General features: G+C 40.0%; 1 protein-coding gene across 2 annotated transcripts in view; it reads left to right on the forward strand.

Annotated features, from left to right (window-relative positions):
- AATF (apoptosis antagonizing transcription factor) overlaps positions 1-15,506 on the forward strand; it is a 118,048-nt gene that overhangs the window by 70,739 nt on the left and 31,803 nt on the right. For both annotated transcript variants that reach the window (XM_075195715.1, XM_075195716.1), the window contains exon 11: positions 11,511-11,582. In XM_075195715.1, the coding sequence (XP_075051816.1) occupies positions 11,511-11,582 (72 nt within the window). The remainder of the gene's footprint in view (positions 1-11,510; positions 11,583-15,506) is intronic.

Here is a 15,506-nt window from a genome sequence, read left to right on the forward strand (position 1 = left end):
TATACGTTGCCAGCAGCGCTGATTCTCTGGCAGACTCACCTGTGGAAAGAATCGGGTGACAAGTATGCTAAGACTCACTATGATGATGTCGAGAGCAGGCACCATATTAAGCAGCTGTAGCCCATTATCAATGAGGTTCAGTCTTTGCTTGGTGTTGGAAGCTAAAAGACTTGGCAGCTATTCGTGCACTATTGACCAAGAACCCGCCCCAAAAAAGCCGAAGGACAGCCCAAGGTAAGCCCTTAGTAATGGGTCCTTTTTATTCCTAAGGATAGGTTACTTAGTTTCGTTTCTATGTGTTTACAGTACCTCTGTGGAGCTTGTGCAGGGAAAAAGGAAATGTAAAGTAAATGATCGTGTGTGTGCAGCCTGTGATGGCAGGTTGCCGAAGGATTGTACTGACCCATTATGTGTATCATGCACCCCGGAAACTGTAGAGGAGCCTGCCCCCCCTGAACAATTCGGGCAGTTCTTTTCATGGATGGCTAAAGCAATGCAGGAGTTTCAGGTTCCAGAGCAGAGAGCTACAAGGGCCAGGGTCCCTACAATGGAATATATGAAGGAAATAAGGCCAGGGTCATCCTCCAAAACATTCAGCTCTACTCAGGAATGGGATTCGGGCTCCGATAGTGAGATTGAGGTGAAAGAGGAGCCCAGAATGTTTAATTTGGATACTGTAAATATTATACTGAAGCATTTTAACAAATCATTAGCTATTGGAGAGCCAGCAGTACCAATCAAACCGCAGGATGCATTCTTTGCATAGCACCGAGTGAAATCTAGAGTGTTCCATACGCATAAAGTAGTAAAATTTTTGATTACTAAAGAACGTCAGGCTCTAGACAAAAGTAATCCTAACATGGGGAGGCTAAACCGCATGTACCCTTTTCAGGATGAAGATGCTGAAATGGTGTTCAGTGCCTAAAGTGGATTCAGCTATAGCTGGCCTAGCCTCAAGGACCACTCTCCCATGGAATGATGGGGGTCCATTGAAAGATGCTATGGAGAGGAAAATGGAGACTTCCTTCCGGAAATTATCTCCTCCGGCAAAACCCTAAAATCTGGGGTAGCCATGGCTTCGGTAGCTAGAGCCCCGAGACTATGGGCAATACTCTACATACGGATATCGAGGAAAGATAAATAGAGTGTATCTTCTCGTATCCCTAGAGATTATGCAAAAAAAAGTATTGATTTCTTGTGTGAAGCTGCGTTGGATACGATTGTGTTTTCTTCCAGGAGCATGACTTCAGCAGTAGTAGCGAGAAGGGCGCTCTGGCTACGTCCGTGGGCGGCAGATCACCAATCTAAAAGCCGTCTGACAACTCTTCCATATGAAGGCAGTTCTCTGTTTGGCGAAAAACTGGACAACCTTATGCAGAGCAATTTAAGGAAGCCGTACCTACAGGCCGGAGAGACGATATTCTAGACAACAGGATAGTATGGCAAGACAGTCCTTTTGGCCCTTCAGACCAAGAAGGGGGAAGCAAGGACAGCAAAGACCCCAATGACTATCTACGAATCCAGTCCCCACTAACTCCAGTGGGTGGCAGGATATCACGCTTTGCAAAAGTTTGGATTCAGACCACACAAGACAAATGGGTCCAGGAGATAGTCACCAAGGGATATGCCATAGAATTTCATACATACCCTGTAGACAACAAATTCATTCAATCAAGAAGTCCCTCATCTTCCCTAGAACGGCAGGCATCGGAGGAAAGTCTCAGAGGCCTGGTGAGAACAAGAGCTATTGTATCAGTACCGTCAGCACGAGAAAGAAAAGGGTCCTACTCCAGACTGTTCCTTGTCCAGAAAGCATCAGGTGCCTTCAGGACAGTGCTAGATTTAAGGGCTCTCAACTGCAATGTGCAAGCAAAACATTTCAGGATGGAAACTGTCAACACAATTCTCAAAGCACTAGAAACAGGAGATTTTCTAACCCAATAGACTTAAAAGATGCATATTTCCATATTCCGGTCACATCCCATCACCAACAGTTCCTAAGGTTTTGCATTCTAGGGCATCACTTCCAGTTCAATTGTCTTCCGTTTGGCCTTTCCACGTCTCCAAGAACATTAACCAAGGTCCTTGTAATGCTAATTGCGGCGCTCAGGGAAAGAGGAGTGACCTTGTGGCCATATCTGGACGACATTCTAGTTTCGGCAAAATCAGAAGAAACAGCCTGGGAAACTACATCTCAAATGATCCAGTTTCTGCAACCACACGGTTGGTTAGTCAATGTAGAAAAAAAACAGTTGATACCATCACAACAGCTTGTATTTCTAGGAGTGCAAATAAATACACGTATGGACAAAGTCTGCCTCTCGCAAGAAAGGGCCGACAAGATCCAGTCGTTAGCACACCTGATTCAAATCAAACCTCGTGTGTCAGCGAGAACATGTCTACGCCTCCTAGAAATGTTTTCCTCAACAATAGGAATACTCCCATGGGCGCGGTGGCATATGAGAGTTCTTCAAGCAAACCTCTTTGCGCAGTGGGGTCCCTAGACTCCAAAATCAATCTCTCAAGATCAGCCAGGCAGTCCTTACATTGTTGGCAGCTCCCAGATCTAAGAAAACAAGGTGTGACCCTTTCGGTACCAGACTGGTATATCCTTACCACAGACGCCAGTGCACTAGGTTGGGGTTCTCACATGCAAGGTATGGTCACGCAGGGCACTTGGCGAGACGAAGAGAGAATTCTTCAGGGGAACGTCTTGGAGATGAGAGCAGTCTGGCGGGCGGTTCAATACTTTCAGCCCTATCTATGAGACAAGCATCTACGATTCTTCTCCAACAACAGGACTGTGGTTGTCTTCATAAACATGCATGGTGGTACCAAGAGCAGAACAATGTTGGCAGAAATAACCGCTCTGATGGCGTGGGCAGAGGCGAATCTGAGATCTCTCTCAGCCCTTCACGTAGCAGGCAAAGACAACGTAGTGGCGGATTATTGAGCAGACACCAAGTTCACCCGTTGGAGTGGGAGCTGCACAAAAGTCGTTTTACAGCTGGTACAATGCAGATTTGGATCACCAGAAATAGACCTTATGGCCACAGGAAGCAATACCAAGGTACCCCTCTTCTACTCCTGTCACAGAGACATCAGAGCCCTACGGGTGGATGCCCTATCAATACAGTGGAACTTTAAAATGGGGTACGTATTTCCTCCCTTTCCACTCATCCCTCAGATACTCCGAAAAATAAGGAAAGAGAAAGGGGGAGGTGATGACGATCCTCCCGGCGGAGCCAAGGTGTCCCTGGTTCGCTGTAGCACAGAGAATGTTTCTGGAACATCCATGGCCGTTACCGTTCAGGCCAGACCTCATACATCAGGGTCCAGTTTTACATCCAAATCCAAACTCCCTGAGTTTGATGGCATGGAGACTGAGAGGCAATTACTAAAATCCAAAGAGGTCTCGGATGAAGTAATAGACATTCTAATTCACGCCAGGAAGAAAATCTCCTCTGTGATTTATTACAGAATCTGGAAAAAATTTATCTGTTGGGCAGGAGACATGGCGAAGAGGATCCCATGTCTGCTAGTGTGCCCGGTGTGTTAGAATTTCTCAAAGGTGGTTTTGTTAAAGGACTAGCACCTGCTACGCTGAAGGTACAAGTATCGGCCCTTAGCATCCTTCTTGATTTCAAACTGGAGTCTCAGAGTCTTATCTTTCAGTTTTTTCAAGCACTAAAGAGGTTACGCCCAAGACGAAAACCATTCTTAGCCCCTTGGGAACTTTAATATTGTTTTGGATGCCTTAACAGCCGATCCGTTTGAACCGTTACATGACATATCTCTTAGATGCCTCACTCTAAAGGTACTCTTTTTGGTGGCTATCACTTAGGCTCGTCGAATAGGGGACATACATGCTTTATGGTGTGAAGAACCCTTTCTGAATATCTATGAAGACAAGAGTGGTTCTGAAGACGAATCCGGATTATTTACCCAAGGTGGTATCTTCATTCCACATCAATTAGGTGCCGATTCTGCCATCTCTGTCCTCATCCCGCTAACAGTGACGAAACACGTCTCCACACTCTAGACCAGGGGTGTCTAACCTTTTAGCTTCCCTGGGCCACATTGGAAGACAACGAGTTGGTTTGGGCCGCACATAAAATACACTAACACTAACGATAGCTGATCATCGAAAAAAACATAGAAAACATAGTTAACATATTAAACTTACTTGGAAATGAAGTTAGTAAGAGTTAGGAAACCTGTTGCAGAATCATGATTAAAGCAGTAGTCCCATTACCAGCTACAATTTAACTTACCTGCATCTGCCCCTTAGTGGGGTTCGGGGGAATTAAATGCCAAAAACTTTTTTTTCTCTCTTTCTGCACCCATGAATCATTTTTTTTATTGACCAGTTTGAAATGGTCACCGATATAGAGATTTAATGATAGGGTGGCGGGAAAAATGGCTCATGGAGCAGCCTCCGATGAGGGTAACAGTGGGTGATATTTTCACCCTACTCAGCACTGCACATTTAAAATGGTTTAAAATATTAAAAATACAATTATCTCTTAATATTTATATTAGATACATACAGAGAACACAGCTAGTTCATAATTGCATGGTGCAGAAAGTCCAAATTCAGAGTAACAACAATAAGATACTGGATAATCTTTCACTGCTGCTGATAGTTCACGCGGGTGACTTCTCTGTGCTGCGCTGCGCAATGGATGTCGGGTGTGATGACGTCACCCCCGACATTCACTACGAGCGCCACACGGAGGAGGAGACCAGGGAGGGAGCCGGAGAGCCAGCTGACATGACCGCAAGGTATTTTCTTTTTTTTTTATTTGCTGGATTTTTTTCCTCAGCGCTGCCCCCTTGCCACAACCAAAACTCCTGCTGGACCACATTTACAGGCATGCTGGGCCGCATGCGGGCCGGGGGTTGGACAACCATGCTCTAGACCTAGTGAGGGCTAGATCTACGTACATCATCAGAACAAAAAATCTGAGGAAGACAAAGCAACTATTGTGCTTCCGAAAGGTCCTCGCAAAGGACAGGCCCCATCCAAACCCACATTGGCAAAGTGGACCAGAGAAGTGATTGCACAGGCCTGCAGGAGGTACCTAGAATACTGAAAGCACATTCAACTAGGGTGGTAGCAACCTCCTGGGCACATAGAAAACATGCATCGGCAACTGACATCTGTAAGGCAACCGGATGGTCGTCAATGCACACTTTTTCTAGCCATTATCTTCTTGACGTTTCAGTCTCTAAAGAAACACAACAAGCACTGTGAATAAAATTTCTGTTTGACTTTATTAAGGTGTTTGTTTTATTGCCCTCCCAATTATTGTACTGCTTTGGTATATCCCATTGTAAGGGCTGCCATGGAGTAGAGAAAGGAAAATTGAGAATTATACTCACCGTTAATTTCCTTTCCTTGAAATACTCCATGGCAGCCCTATATTTACCCATCCTTGTTCTGTAGTTATGTATAGTACGGCTTGGGAAGTTACGAAAGACACTGAGGAAGAGTAGGAGTTGCCTTTATATAGGGGCCAGGTGGGACAAATTTCTTCCTGTCTACACTAGCTGATCAGGGTTTAACCCATTGTAAGGGCTGCCATGGAGTATTTCAAGGAAAGGAAATTAACAGTGAGTATAATTCTCAATTTTTGTGCCACCTGATCATAAGAAGAAGAAAACACACAAATACATAAATAAAACGTTTTGGAAGAATGCAAAAATAGGTTATTCTCAGTGGTCATTGATGTTCAAAATACAGTCAAGTCCATAAATATTGGGACATCGACACAGTTCTCATATTTTGGGCTCTATACACCACCACAATGGATTTGAAATGAAACTAACAAGATGTGCTTTAACTGCAGACTTTCAGCTTTAATTTGAGGGAATTTACATCCAAATCAGGTGAACAGTGTAGGAATTACAATAGTTTCTATATGGGCCTCCCACTTTTTAAGGGACCAAAAGTAATGGGACAAACTAAACAATCCTATACCAAACTTTCACTTTTTAATACTTTGTTGCAAATCCTTTGCAGTCAATTACAGCCTGAAGTCTGGAATGCATAGACATCACCAGACGTTGGTTTTCATCCCTGGTGATGCTCTGCCAGGCCTCTACTGCAAATGTCTTCAGTTCCTGCTTGTTCTTGGGGCATTTTCCCTTCAGTTTTGTCTTCATCATGTGAAATGCATGCTCAATTGGATTCAGGTCAGGTGATTGACTTGGCCATTGCATAACATTCCACTTGTTAGCCTTAAAAAACTCTTTGGTTGCTTTTGCAGTATGCTTAGGGTCATTGTCCATCTGCACTGTGAAGCGCCGTCCAATGAGTTCTGAAGCATTTGACTGAATATGAGCAGGTAATATTGCCCGAAACACTTCAGAATTCATCCTACTGCTTTTGTCAGCAGTCACATCATCAATAAATACAAGGGAACCAGTTCCATTGGCAGCCATACATGCCCACGACATGACACTACCACCACCATGCTTCACTGATGAGGTGGTATGTTTTGGATCATGAGCAGTTCCTTTCCTTCTCCATACTCTTCTCTTACCATCACTCTGGTACAAGTTGATCTTTGTCTCATCTGTCCATAGGCTGTTGTTCCAGAACTTTAATGGCTTTTTTAGATGTTGTTTGCCAAACTCTAATCTGGTCTTCCTGTTTTTGTGGCTCACAAATGGTTTACATCTTGTGGTGAACCCTCTATATTCACTCTTGTGAAGTCTTCTCTTGATTGTTGACTTTGACACATATACACCTACCTCCTGGAGGGTGTTCTTGATTTGGCCAACTGTTGTGAAGGGGTTTTTCTTCACCAGGGAAAAAATTCTTCTGTTATCCACCACAGTTGTTTTCCGTGGTCTTCTGGGTCTTTTGGTGTTGCTGAGCTCTCCGGTGTATTCTTTCTTTTTAAGAATGTTCCAAACAGTTGATTTGGCTACACCTAATGTTTTTGCTATCTCTCTGATGGGTTTGTTTTGATTTTTCAGCCTAATGATGGCTTGCTTCACTGATGGTGACAGCTCTTTGGATCTCATTTTGAGAGTCGACAGCAACAGATTCCAAATGCAAATGTGACACCTAGAATCAACTCCAGACCTTTTACCTGCTTAATTGATGATGAAATAATGACGAAATAGCCCACATATGTCCATGAAATAGCTTTTGAGTCGATTGTCCCATTACTTTTGGTGTCTTAAAAAGTGGGAGGCACATATAGAATCCGTTGTAAATCCTACACTGTTCACCTGATTTGGATGTAAATACCCTCAAATTAAAGCTGACAGTCTGCAGTTAAAGCACACCTTGTTAATTTCATTTCAAATCCATTGTGGTGGTGTATAGAGCCCGAAATATGAGAATTGTGTCGATGTCCCAATATTTATGGACTTGACAGTTCATCTGGTCATTAAGAAGTTAACTGCTGAATGACCCAGCAATGGTTGCATCTTGTTTAATCAATGGTAATACAATTTATGTATTTTTCAAAATATACACACAATATGAGCTCATTCTGTGAGAAGAGCAAAAGGAATATCTGTTCTAGGAAGCAAGACTGGCAAGTGTCTTGATGGAGGAGTCGTTTTGAGCTGTGTGGAGGTTTTCAGGAGAAACATTAGTTCTGTTATTCATGCCCACTTATGTAATTGCACTATTTAGGTGTTGTTACGCGATCACTTACAAATAACTTATGGTATAAATTTATTTTAAGGAAATAGCGCAGGGCACTCATTTATATAATTGCCAATGCACTTATTTTTGATATTATGTATATTTTGATACAGGAAATATTTTTTTCTGAGACCAGGGGAGAAAATTAGCTTTTTCTGTTTTAACCTTGCTAAAGGAAATGCATTATTTCTGATGTATATATCTGATACAATAAGCCTTTGTTTAGAAAGTGTTTTGTATATCTTGGTGTAAGGAATTGCCTTGTTTGGGGTTTGCAACTTTTCTCGGGGAATTCTTTTCTTTGGAGTAAATGTGTATTCTGCAACTGTTGGAAGGAAGCACCCATGCTAATCTCATGTTGATTAGACCTTTTGATGTTAGTGTCCAATACCCCTTAAGGGAGAGGTAGGGGTAATTAGACTTGCTGTCAGATGTCCACTGTAAGATGCAGGAAATCACAGCAAGGCTTTAGGATATCACAGATAAGCGTAAATATTGTTAGGTTTGCATTGCATGTAAATCCATGTTTGGATAAACAAATTGCATCCTGATTCTAAAAGTAACCTGTGAGGCTGTGTCTAAAACTGTATAAAAAGAGAGCCCTTGTAATCTGAAATGTATCATTCTGATGTTCCATCTTACCTGACCACTGATACCTTTAATCAGTTGAGCGAAATAAACATCACTCTTTCCTTCAACCCTGCTTGACAACTTCTTCAATATTGCTGTAATCTTGTGGCCTACAGATTAGACCCTAAATCGAATCCGTCTTCTGGCTGTTTCTGAGGTTTGGAACCAGCTCTCCAGCACCACCCCACTGCCACTACCCAGCAGCTCTGGCCAGTGTGATAGGCCAGGGGGAAATCCATTCACAGCACCCTGATCCATAGTAAGCAGTCAGGGGTACCAGCCCAAGTGTACCAGCCCAAGTGTACCAGCAGGGGAGTACACTACCAGCGACAAGTTAACCAGAAGGAACGTGGTTCTGGATGCCATAAAGGAGTCCAGTGCTGGCAACAGGCTCCTCCTACTGCGGCAGGAGGGGCATATTTGAAATAATGAAAGGGGATGGTGGCAAAGTAAGCGCAGTCAGTTCCCAGCAACAGCAGTCGGGGTGGCATAGGCGGTCCATCATGTCACAGGTGTATTTCAGCAGAATGACTATTAAGTTAGGCACTTGGAGGTAGTGAAGAAAATAATGCAAGTATGCCTTTTAAAATGAGACTGAACATACCCTGAAGCTTCCCTACATATATTCTGGTCGTCTATTTGTTTGTTTAGATAATTTGTGACCATGGTGTGTCTTAATAAGCATTTTTTTCTACTACTTTTCTACAGAGAGCCATTTTACATATACATTTTTTATATAATAACATAATAACCCTCAATTTGAGTTCTGTAGTAATACCTTCAGACTCAAAACCAAAAATGTTCCTTCGCTTTCCACAATTGGTCTCAAGAGTGGTTTCTTACTAATAAGCCTTGCATGAGGACATACTTACTTTCAAGAGATGTGATTTTTAACAAACATTGGAAACAAAAAATGTCTCAAGTTTTCAGCAATATATCTTGAAAAGTATGAATATTCACCATGAGATGAAACACTTTATTATAACAGTTATTTTCAAAAGGTTGTTTTTTGTAACTTGAAGCTTAGATATGTAGGCCGCAACGCTAATGAGCTATAATGGACGGTCGCAGAAAATACGTAGCCTGGAAAATACACTGTCGACAAAATATTTGACCATTCCACAGTTTGCATGTATGCATCAGGTTACGTGTATTGAGTTGTTGTACATGACCAAAATGGAATTTTATTTCGCTATGGATTCCATATGATCGGCAAATCTTATGTTATATGTACAGTAAGCATGGAAAAGTCATTTTGGTTCTATTTTATATTTTTCACAACTTTCCTCTGTATAATCCAAATTAGAGAGTCACTCTCTCTGGCCTAAAAAAAAATACAAGAGACTCCTGTGCACTAGTGTTTGCTAGTGCGAGTTGGCTGCAGACTGCTTACATGTGGTAATGCACTTTATGGGGGGAATTCAATTCCCCCTGAAGTACCGCTGCGCTAAAACTATTACCGTTATTACGGTAGTTTTAACCCGGCTTTCTGCTCGTAGCTCCAAAAAGCCAACGTTAGAACTACCGTAATAACGGTAATTACGCTCACTGTTAACGTAATAATGCGCAGGCCACGTTACTTTTAACAGTAACGCGCCCAATTGAATACCCCCTATGAACCAAATTATCAATAGAGACACAGACAGCCAAAAGAGAACAGAGCACATTCTAAACACAGACCATAATCCTGGTGGACAGACCAAAAACTATGAAAATGATCTGCAAACACCTCTTACAACTTTCATTTCAGTACATAGGCAATACATGTTTGGGGGAAACCCCCTCTTCTAACTCAGGGATAATGTTTAAAATAAGAAGGATCTAGTCGTATATTACTGCACGAGCACTGCCATTGATTTCTCTTTGCAGGGCTGTATTATGTATAGTCTTTTCCAGAGCAGGCTGTATGATTGTGTACGGTGTATAAAATATATAAATTAATGTGAAAATAGTCCACTTCATCAGGGAGACATTTATCTGGTGTATTCCTCACCTAATTAATGCATAGAATGGAAATGCTAGGTATAGATCAATCAATTAATTGAGCCCAGATGAGTTCAGTCAAGAAGTAAGTCTGAAATGCCAGACCAGACAAATGTTTGCCAGAAATGGGTCATGTTGGCTTGTCTGTATTCAGTGAGCAATTTAGCTGAAAGGTGAAGGGGAAATTTTCACCTGTTTTTTGTTAAAAAAAAAATCTGTGATTTCCTATGTAGTATTTCAATAGACCAGGTGATTTTACCTACCTTAATATAGTGGGGGCTATGTTGATTTTAAACTGTGGTTAACCGGTTTATATTATTAGTTTGTGCTTTTAAAATTATTTCTAAAATGGTGAACTATTCTCAATTTTTCAGTATTTTTAAAAAGTCTTGCAAATAAGTCTCATGTTGAGACTGGTTTTAGCATTTGCAAATATAACTTTGACCTCACGTAAAAATGATTTGTCTTTGACTGACTGGAAAAATAAAATGCAACTGTTTTAATATTACATCAAAAGAATAAGCATATTCTCACTGAGCCACAGAAATTATTTAAACACGCATGGGCCCTTATTTCTTATTACGTGTCAATGCCACTTATCTTGGCGACCGAAAGCCAGTTATCACCGTAATGTATTAAAATATCGTCAGAATAGCCGAGTGATACTCGGATGCCTGACGATACTGGCTGGCAGTGGTAAGAGGAGTTTTACCCCTTCACCATAAAGTCTTAGTACATCGGCTCATGTGTGACCAGGCTTTGCTGTTTTACATCTGCAGTAGAATTGCATGCCCTGTCCTGGGCTTCCAATTCCACTTCTACATATATATGAAAGTAATAGTTATGTAGGTATTCTAATTAAAACAAATGCTTTTTTTGAATAAAGCACTTTTTCTTTTTAATATCTTCTGCTTCTGAATTGGAAAGCTTTCACAGCTGGACAGATGGAGTTGTAACGGATTGTGTTTTCTCTGTGAGGAGCACAGTTTAACAATTTAAAGAGGCTAGGAATGCCATAGGCATTTTATTTTCGCTATAGTACACAAAATTATAGAAAAACTTTTTTTTACAAAGTGTTTCAAACCTGAATTTCAAAACAGATGTCTGCTATTTTGTCCTTTATTATAAGGGGTTATAATGCATGTCACAAAGTTTAGTGTACAGTAAATACTCAGTGATTTTGGTTGACGGCTAATAACAGATAATCATGTTTGTATTCCTTATGCAGGTATCATGTCCATAGCAAACTGGTGAGCTTCATGGCTCCTATTGGCCACAGCACAATGAATGATGAAGCCAGGTGAGTAATAGATTAATAATGTTTATCAAATGGCTCCATGACAGCATGATATTGGCTTGTTCTTCAGACATTCGTCCCTTTTCTTATCGGTTAAGCATTTGTCACTGCAGTCATAGCAAGACAACCTCTGCACATCAACCCTGGTAATCTAGCCCACCTTACATTCTCAAAATTGTAGTAAAATTCTGCAGGATATTTACATGTGTCTAATAAACCTATAACCTGGACGTTGACTGTAGGCGTATGGGTCCCCATCACATTTTATGCTGAAAGAGGTATGTCAGTGTCTAGATCAGTGCTCCTGTAGGAAAACCTCATATAACAGCTATAGCTGTATTTCATACATCGGATTTGCAGTATACTCTATAATGTGTATAAATATAATAACCTTATAGATAACCTTATCTATTTACCTAGATGTATGCATTGTGTCAAAGTGAGCAACTTGCCATTGCAGACAGGCAAAGCAGATGTGATCACCTTTATATAAGGAACATGGAAGGGAGGTATTAGAAGCAAGTGAGGAAGACATGAGCTTGACACCTGTCAATCAGGCTAGAACAGGAGCTTAAAGTTTGAGGCAGCATGGTGGTTCAGTGGTTAGCACTTCTGCCTCTCAGTACTGAGGTCTTAAAATCAATTCCTGACCATGGCGGACTTGTGTGGAGTTTGTATGTTTGCGTGGGTTTTCTCTGGGTGCTCCAGTTTCCTTACACACTCCAAAAACATACTAGTAGCTTACTTGGCTGCTATCAAAATTGACCTTAGTGTCTGTCTATGTGTGTGTATTTTATGAAGTGTAGACTGTAAGCTCCAATGGGGCAGGGACTCATGTGAGTGAGTTCTCTGTACAGCGCTGTGGAATTAGTGGCGCTATACAAATAGATGATGATGATGAAAGGCCTGTGTTTTTTGTGATCGGGTGATCGATACTGGCCTGTTCCAGAGAATTTAAATATATGATAGATTAAAAGAATATATATTTTAATCTAAAATTATATTCGTAGTTTTATTTCTTTTTGGCAGTTCAGATGCTTTCTGCAAATACTGCTTCCAGTTTTTGAAACATAGCGTTGTTGCATGTGCAAGGCATGTTTTTTCCTTTAAAGGGATTTTCCTCTTTCAATAAACCCTGTGCTAAATCTCACCCTTTCCTGAAATAGTATTTTCAAGGTTTTTTTTTTTTACCTCCCTTGGAACCCCCATTATTTAATCTTTTAGGAGCACCCCAGCACTTGCATGTAGCTGGGACTTCACCTTTTGTTGCTGTCTTCATAGCAAGTTTGTCAAATAGAGATGCTTAGTTGGATCTAGTCATTTACAGAGAGAACAAGCAATGCTAAATTTGATCAGCAGACATGTCTGTGCCATGACACTGCTATTTAGAAGGGATTGGTAACCGTCCCAGGGACTACAGATTTTAAAGGGGAAACCTTTTTTAATACTTTTAACTTGCTATACCCCTCACCAAAATGCACCTGTTGCCATTGCGAAATCGCCTATTATCAGGAAACAGAAAGAAACATCTAGCATCTTTTTTCCTATATAGGATACTTTCCTTTTAAGATGCATAAGAGTTTTGCATAGTATATAGTTGATTCTTCTTTCAAGTGCATGTTTTCTGTGGCAAGCTCTGCTTTGCTAGGGTGCTCTTTGATTTGATTTGAGTGGTTAATTTCTCTAATATATGGACCATTCAGAATGTTTTATATATGTTGGTTTCTTGGACCAGCTCATTCTTTTAGATCTATTTTTGCAATTTACCACAAATGGACAGATGCTTATATCTGCTTTGTCAACATAACAGAGAGCCGACATTCCACAGAGCTGTAGAGAATAAGTGGAGGTGTTAATGATCTCCGTTCTTTATAGCTGCATGCAGCCTTCTCACTCACCCGGAAGCTACGGTGATTATGTAATCAAGTGAGACACGGCTCTCACTAACGTGACAGTTCTCAGAGAGGTATTGGAGATTGAAATTAAAAAATAAAGATAAGGCTTACTAGAGGACATATCATTTAGAAGGCAAACATTTTATATAGCCCTGTCCTGAGGCAAATCTACTTACTACTGAAATACCAAGGCAATTGGATACATATAGTAATTTTAAAATAAATTGTTCACTACCCTTACCTCTATACAGTTATATAGATATACAATCATTACATTAGGAAATGCTGGTTTATGTGCATGTAGGACCATTGTTTAAGTATATTAAATAGTATGTTAAATAAGTTTAAATACTGCAAGGGGAGAATTGTTCGTTTTTTGCTTTTACTGTATGTCCCCTTGTTTTTAATTGTCTTGATTTGAGCAGTGGTGATTTATATTAGTGAAGTTGTTGTTATGACTGTTTCATTGAGTGATTAAGCATTAAAACCCTATGTAGGTGCCTACGGCTTTAGCCTTTAACATCACGCAGGGTGGTTTTAAATCACCACAGTTTTAAAAAATCATTTTAATCATGCGTTTCTACCTTTACAATATTCTGAAATCTGTATCATTGTAGTTTATGCTAATATACAGATTTATAGTTTAGTGATTCACAAGCAGCCTGTAAATAATCTCTAAAATTATTTTAAATATGTTATATATGTATAATGCCATACCGCCACTTATCATACCTCCTTCATTGTAAACCTATCAAATTCCATTAACTTACATTTTTCATACTGCCACTTTTAAATAATATATATAATACACATGACACTGCTGCCATTCACTTTAATTTTTAAACATAGATATCTGTTCATGATTATGCTTTTACTTAGTAAAATATTTAAACATTGTTGTGTCACAAAATAGTCATCTATATTGGAAAATGTATGACAAAACCACAGAGCTTTTGAACCACTTTTAGTGGAGAATTCAATACCCCCTGGAGTAACACAGCGTTAAGCATATTACCGCTAATATGGTAATTTTAACATTGATTTCTGCTCGCGGCTCAACCGCGAGCAAAAAGTTGGCGTTGAAATTACTGTACTAATGGTAATTATGCGCCCTATTAGGGTAGTAACGGTAATAGTGCGCAGACCACGTTACTTTTGACAGTAACGCAGCCAATTGAATATGCCACTTATAGTTTTTATGTTTTGAATTTTAGGTGTCCATGTGCTGCTTCTTTCTCCTTGTCAAAATTTTAACTCTATTATACTGCAGTATGTCCTCAGCGCCCTCCATCGAGCCTCTAACTCCCTAAATGATTCCAATTTCCAAAGTCCTGTACAAATGCTTATTGCAGCTGTCAGCATTATCCAAGTTAATTTCTCTCTTTCTCTCTCTCCTTTGTTGTAATGTGTCTGGATGCATCCCAAGTTGTATTTTTGGACCAAGATCAATACCTTAGGGAGCAGGAAGTTTTTATGAAATATAGCACTTTAGTCCAGTATTAAAGTAATTTATAACACACAGCCATGTGTAAATTTTTATACTTTGTTTTATGGTATTATTCTACATGCAATATTTCTAGTGAGTGAGTTTTCTTTAAGTGTTTGCTGAATTTAGTAGGGCCACTTTACTTGAATTTTATAGATTTTGACAAGCTTACAGGTTCTATGTGTTTGATTTATTTGTGTGATGTTGCACACGCTAAAACAATGTTATAAACATTAAGCAAACCACAGTTTTCCTTAAGTAGGAATTGCATGCTATATTTAATTCCAATAAAATTTAATTAACCGGGTGTACTATATATGAGCTCAGAATTATGTTTTATTATTCCTACTCTGTGTGTGTGTATATGTGTGTGTGTGTATATGTATATATATATATATATATATATATTTTATTTTTTATTATTCATTTTATTCCTCAGGACATAATTAACAATTATCTAATTCTGACCAAGTCCTAGAATTTTATTTATCTATTCAAATGTAACACATAACATGCAAAAATAGGCCAACATGAAAAAGGTGTATA

This window comes from Mixophyes fleayi, chromosome 2, assembly GCF_038048845.1.
Source record: "Mixophyes fleayi isolate aMixFle1 chromosome 2, aMixFle1.hap1, whole genome shotgun sequence".
Taxonomy (NCBI): Eukaryota; Metazoa; Chordata; class Amphibia; order Anura; family Limnodynastidae; genus Mixophyes; species Mixophyes fleayi.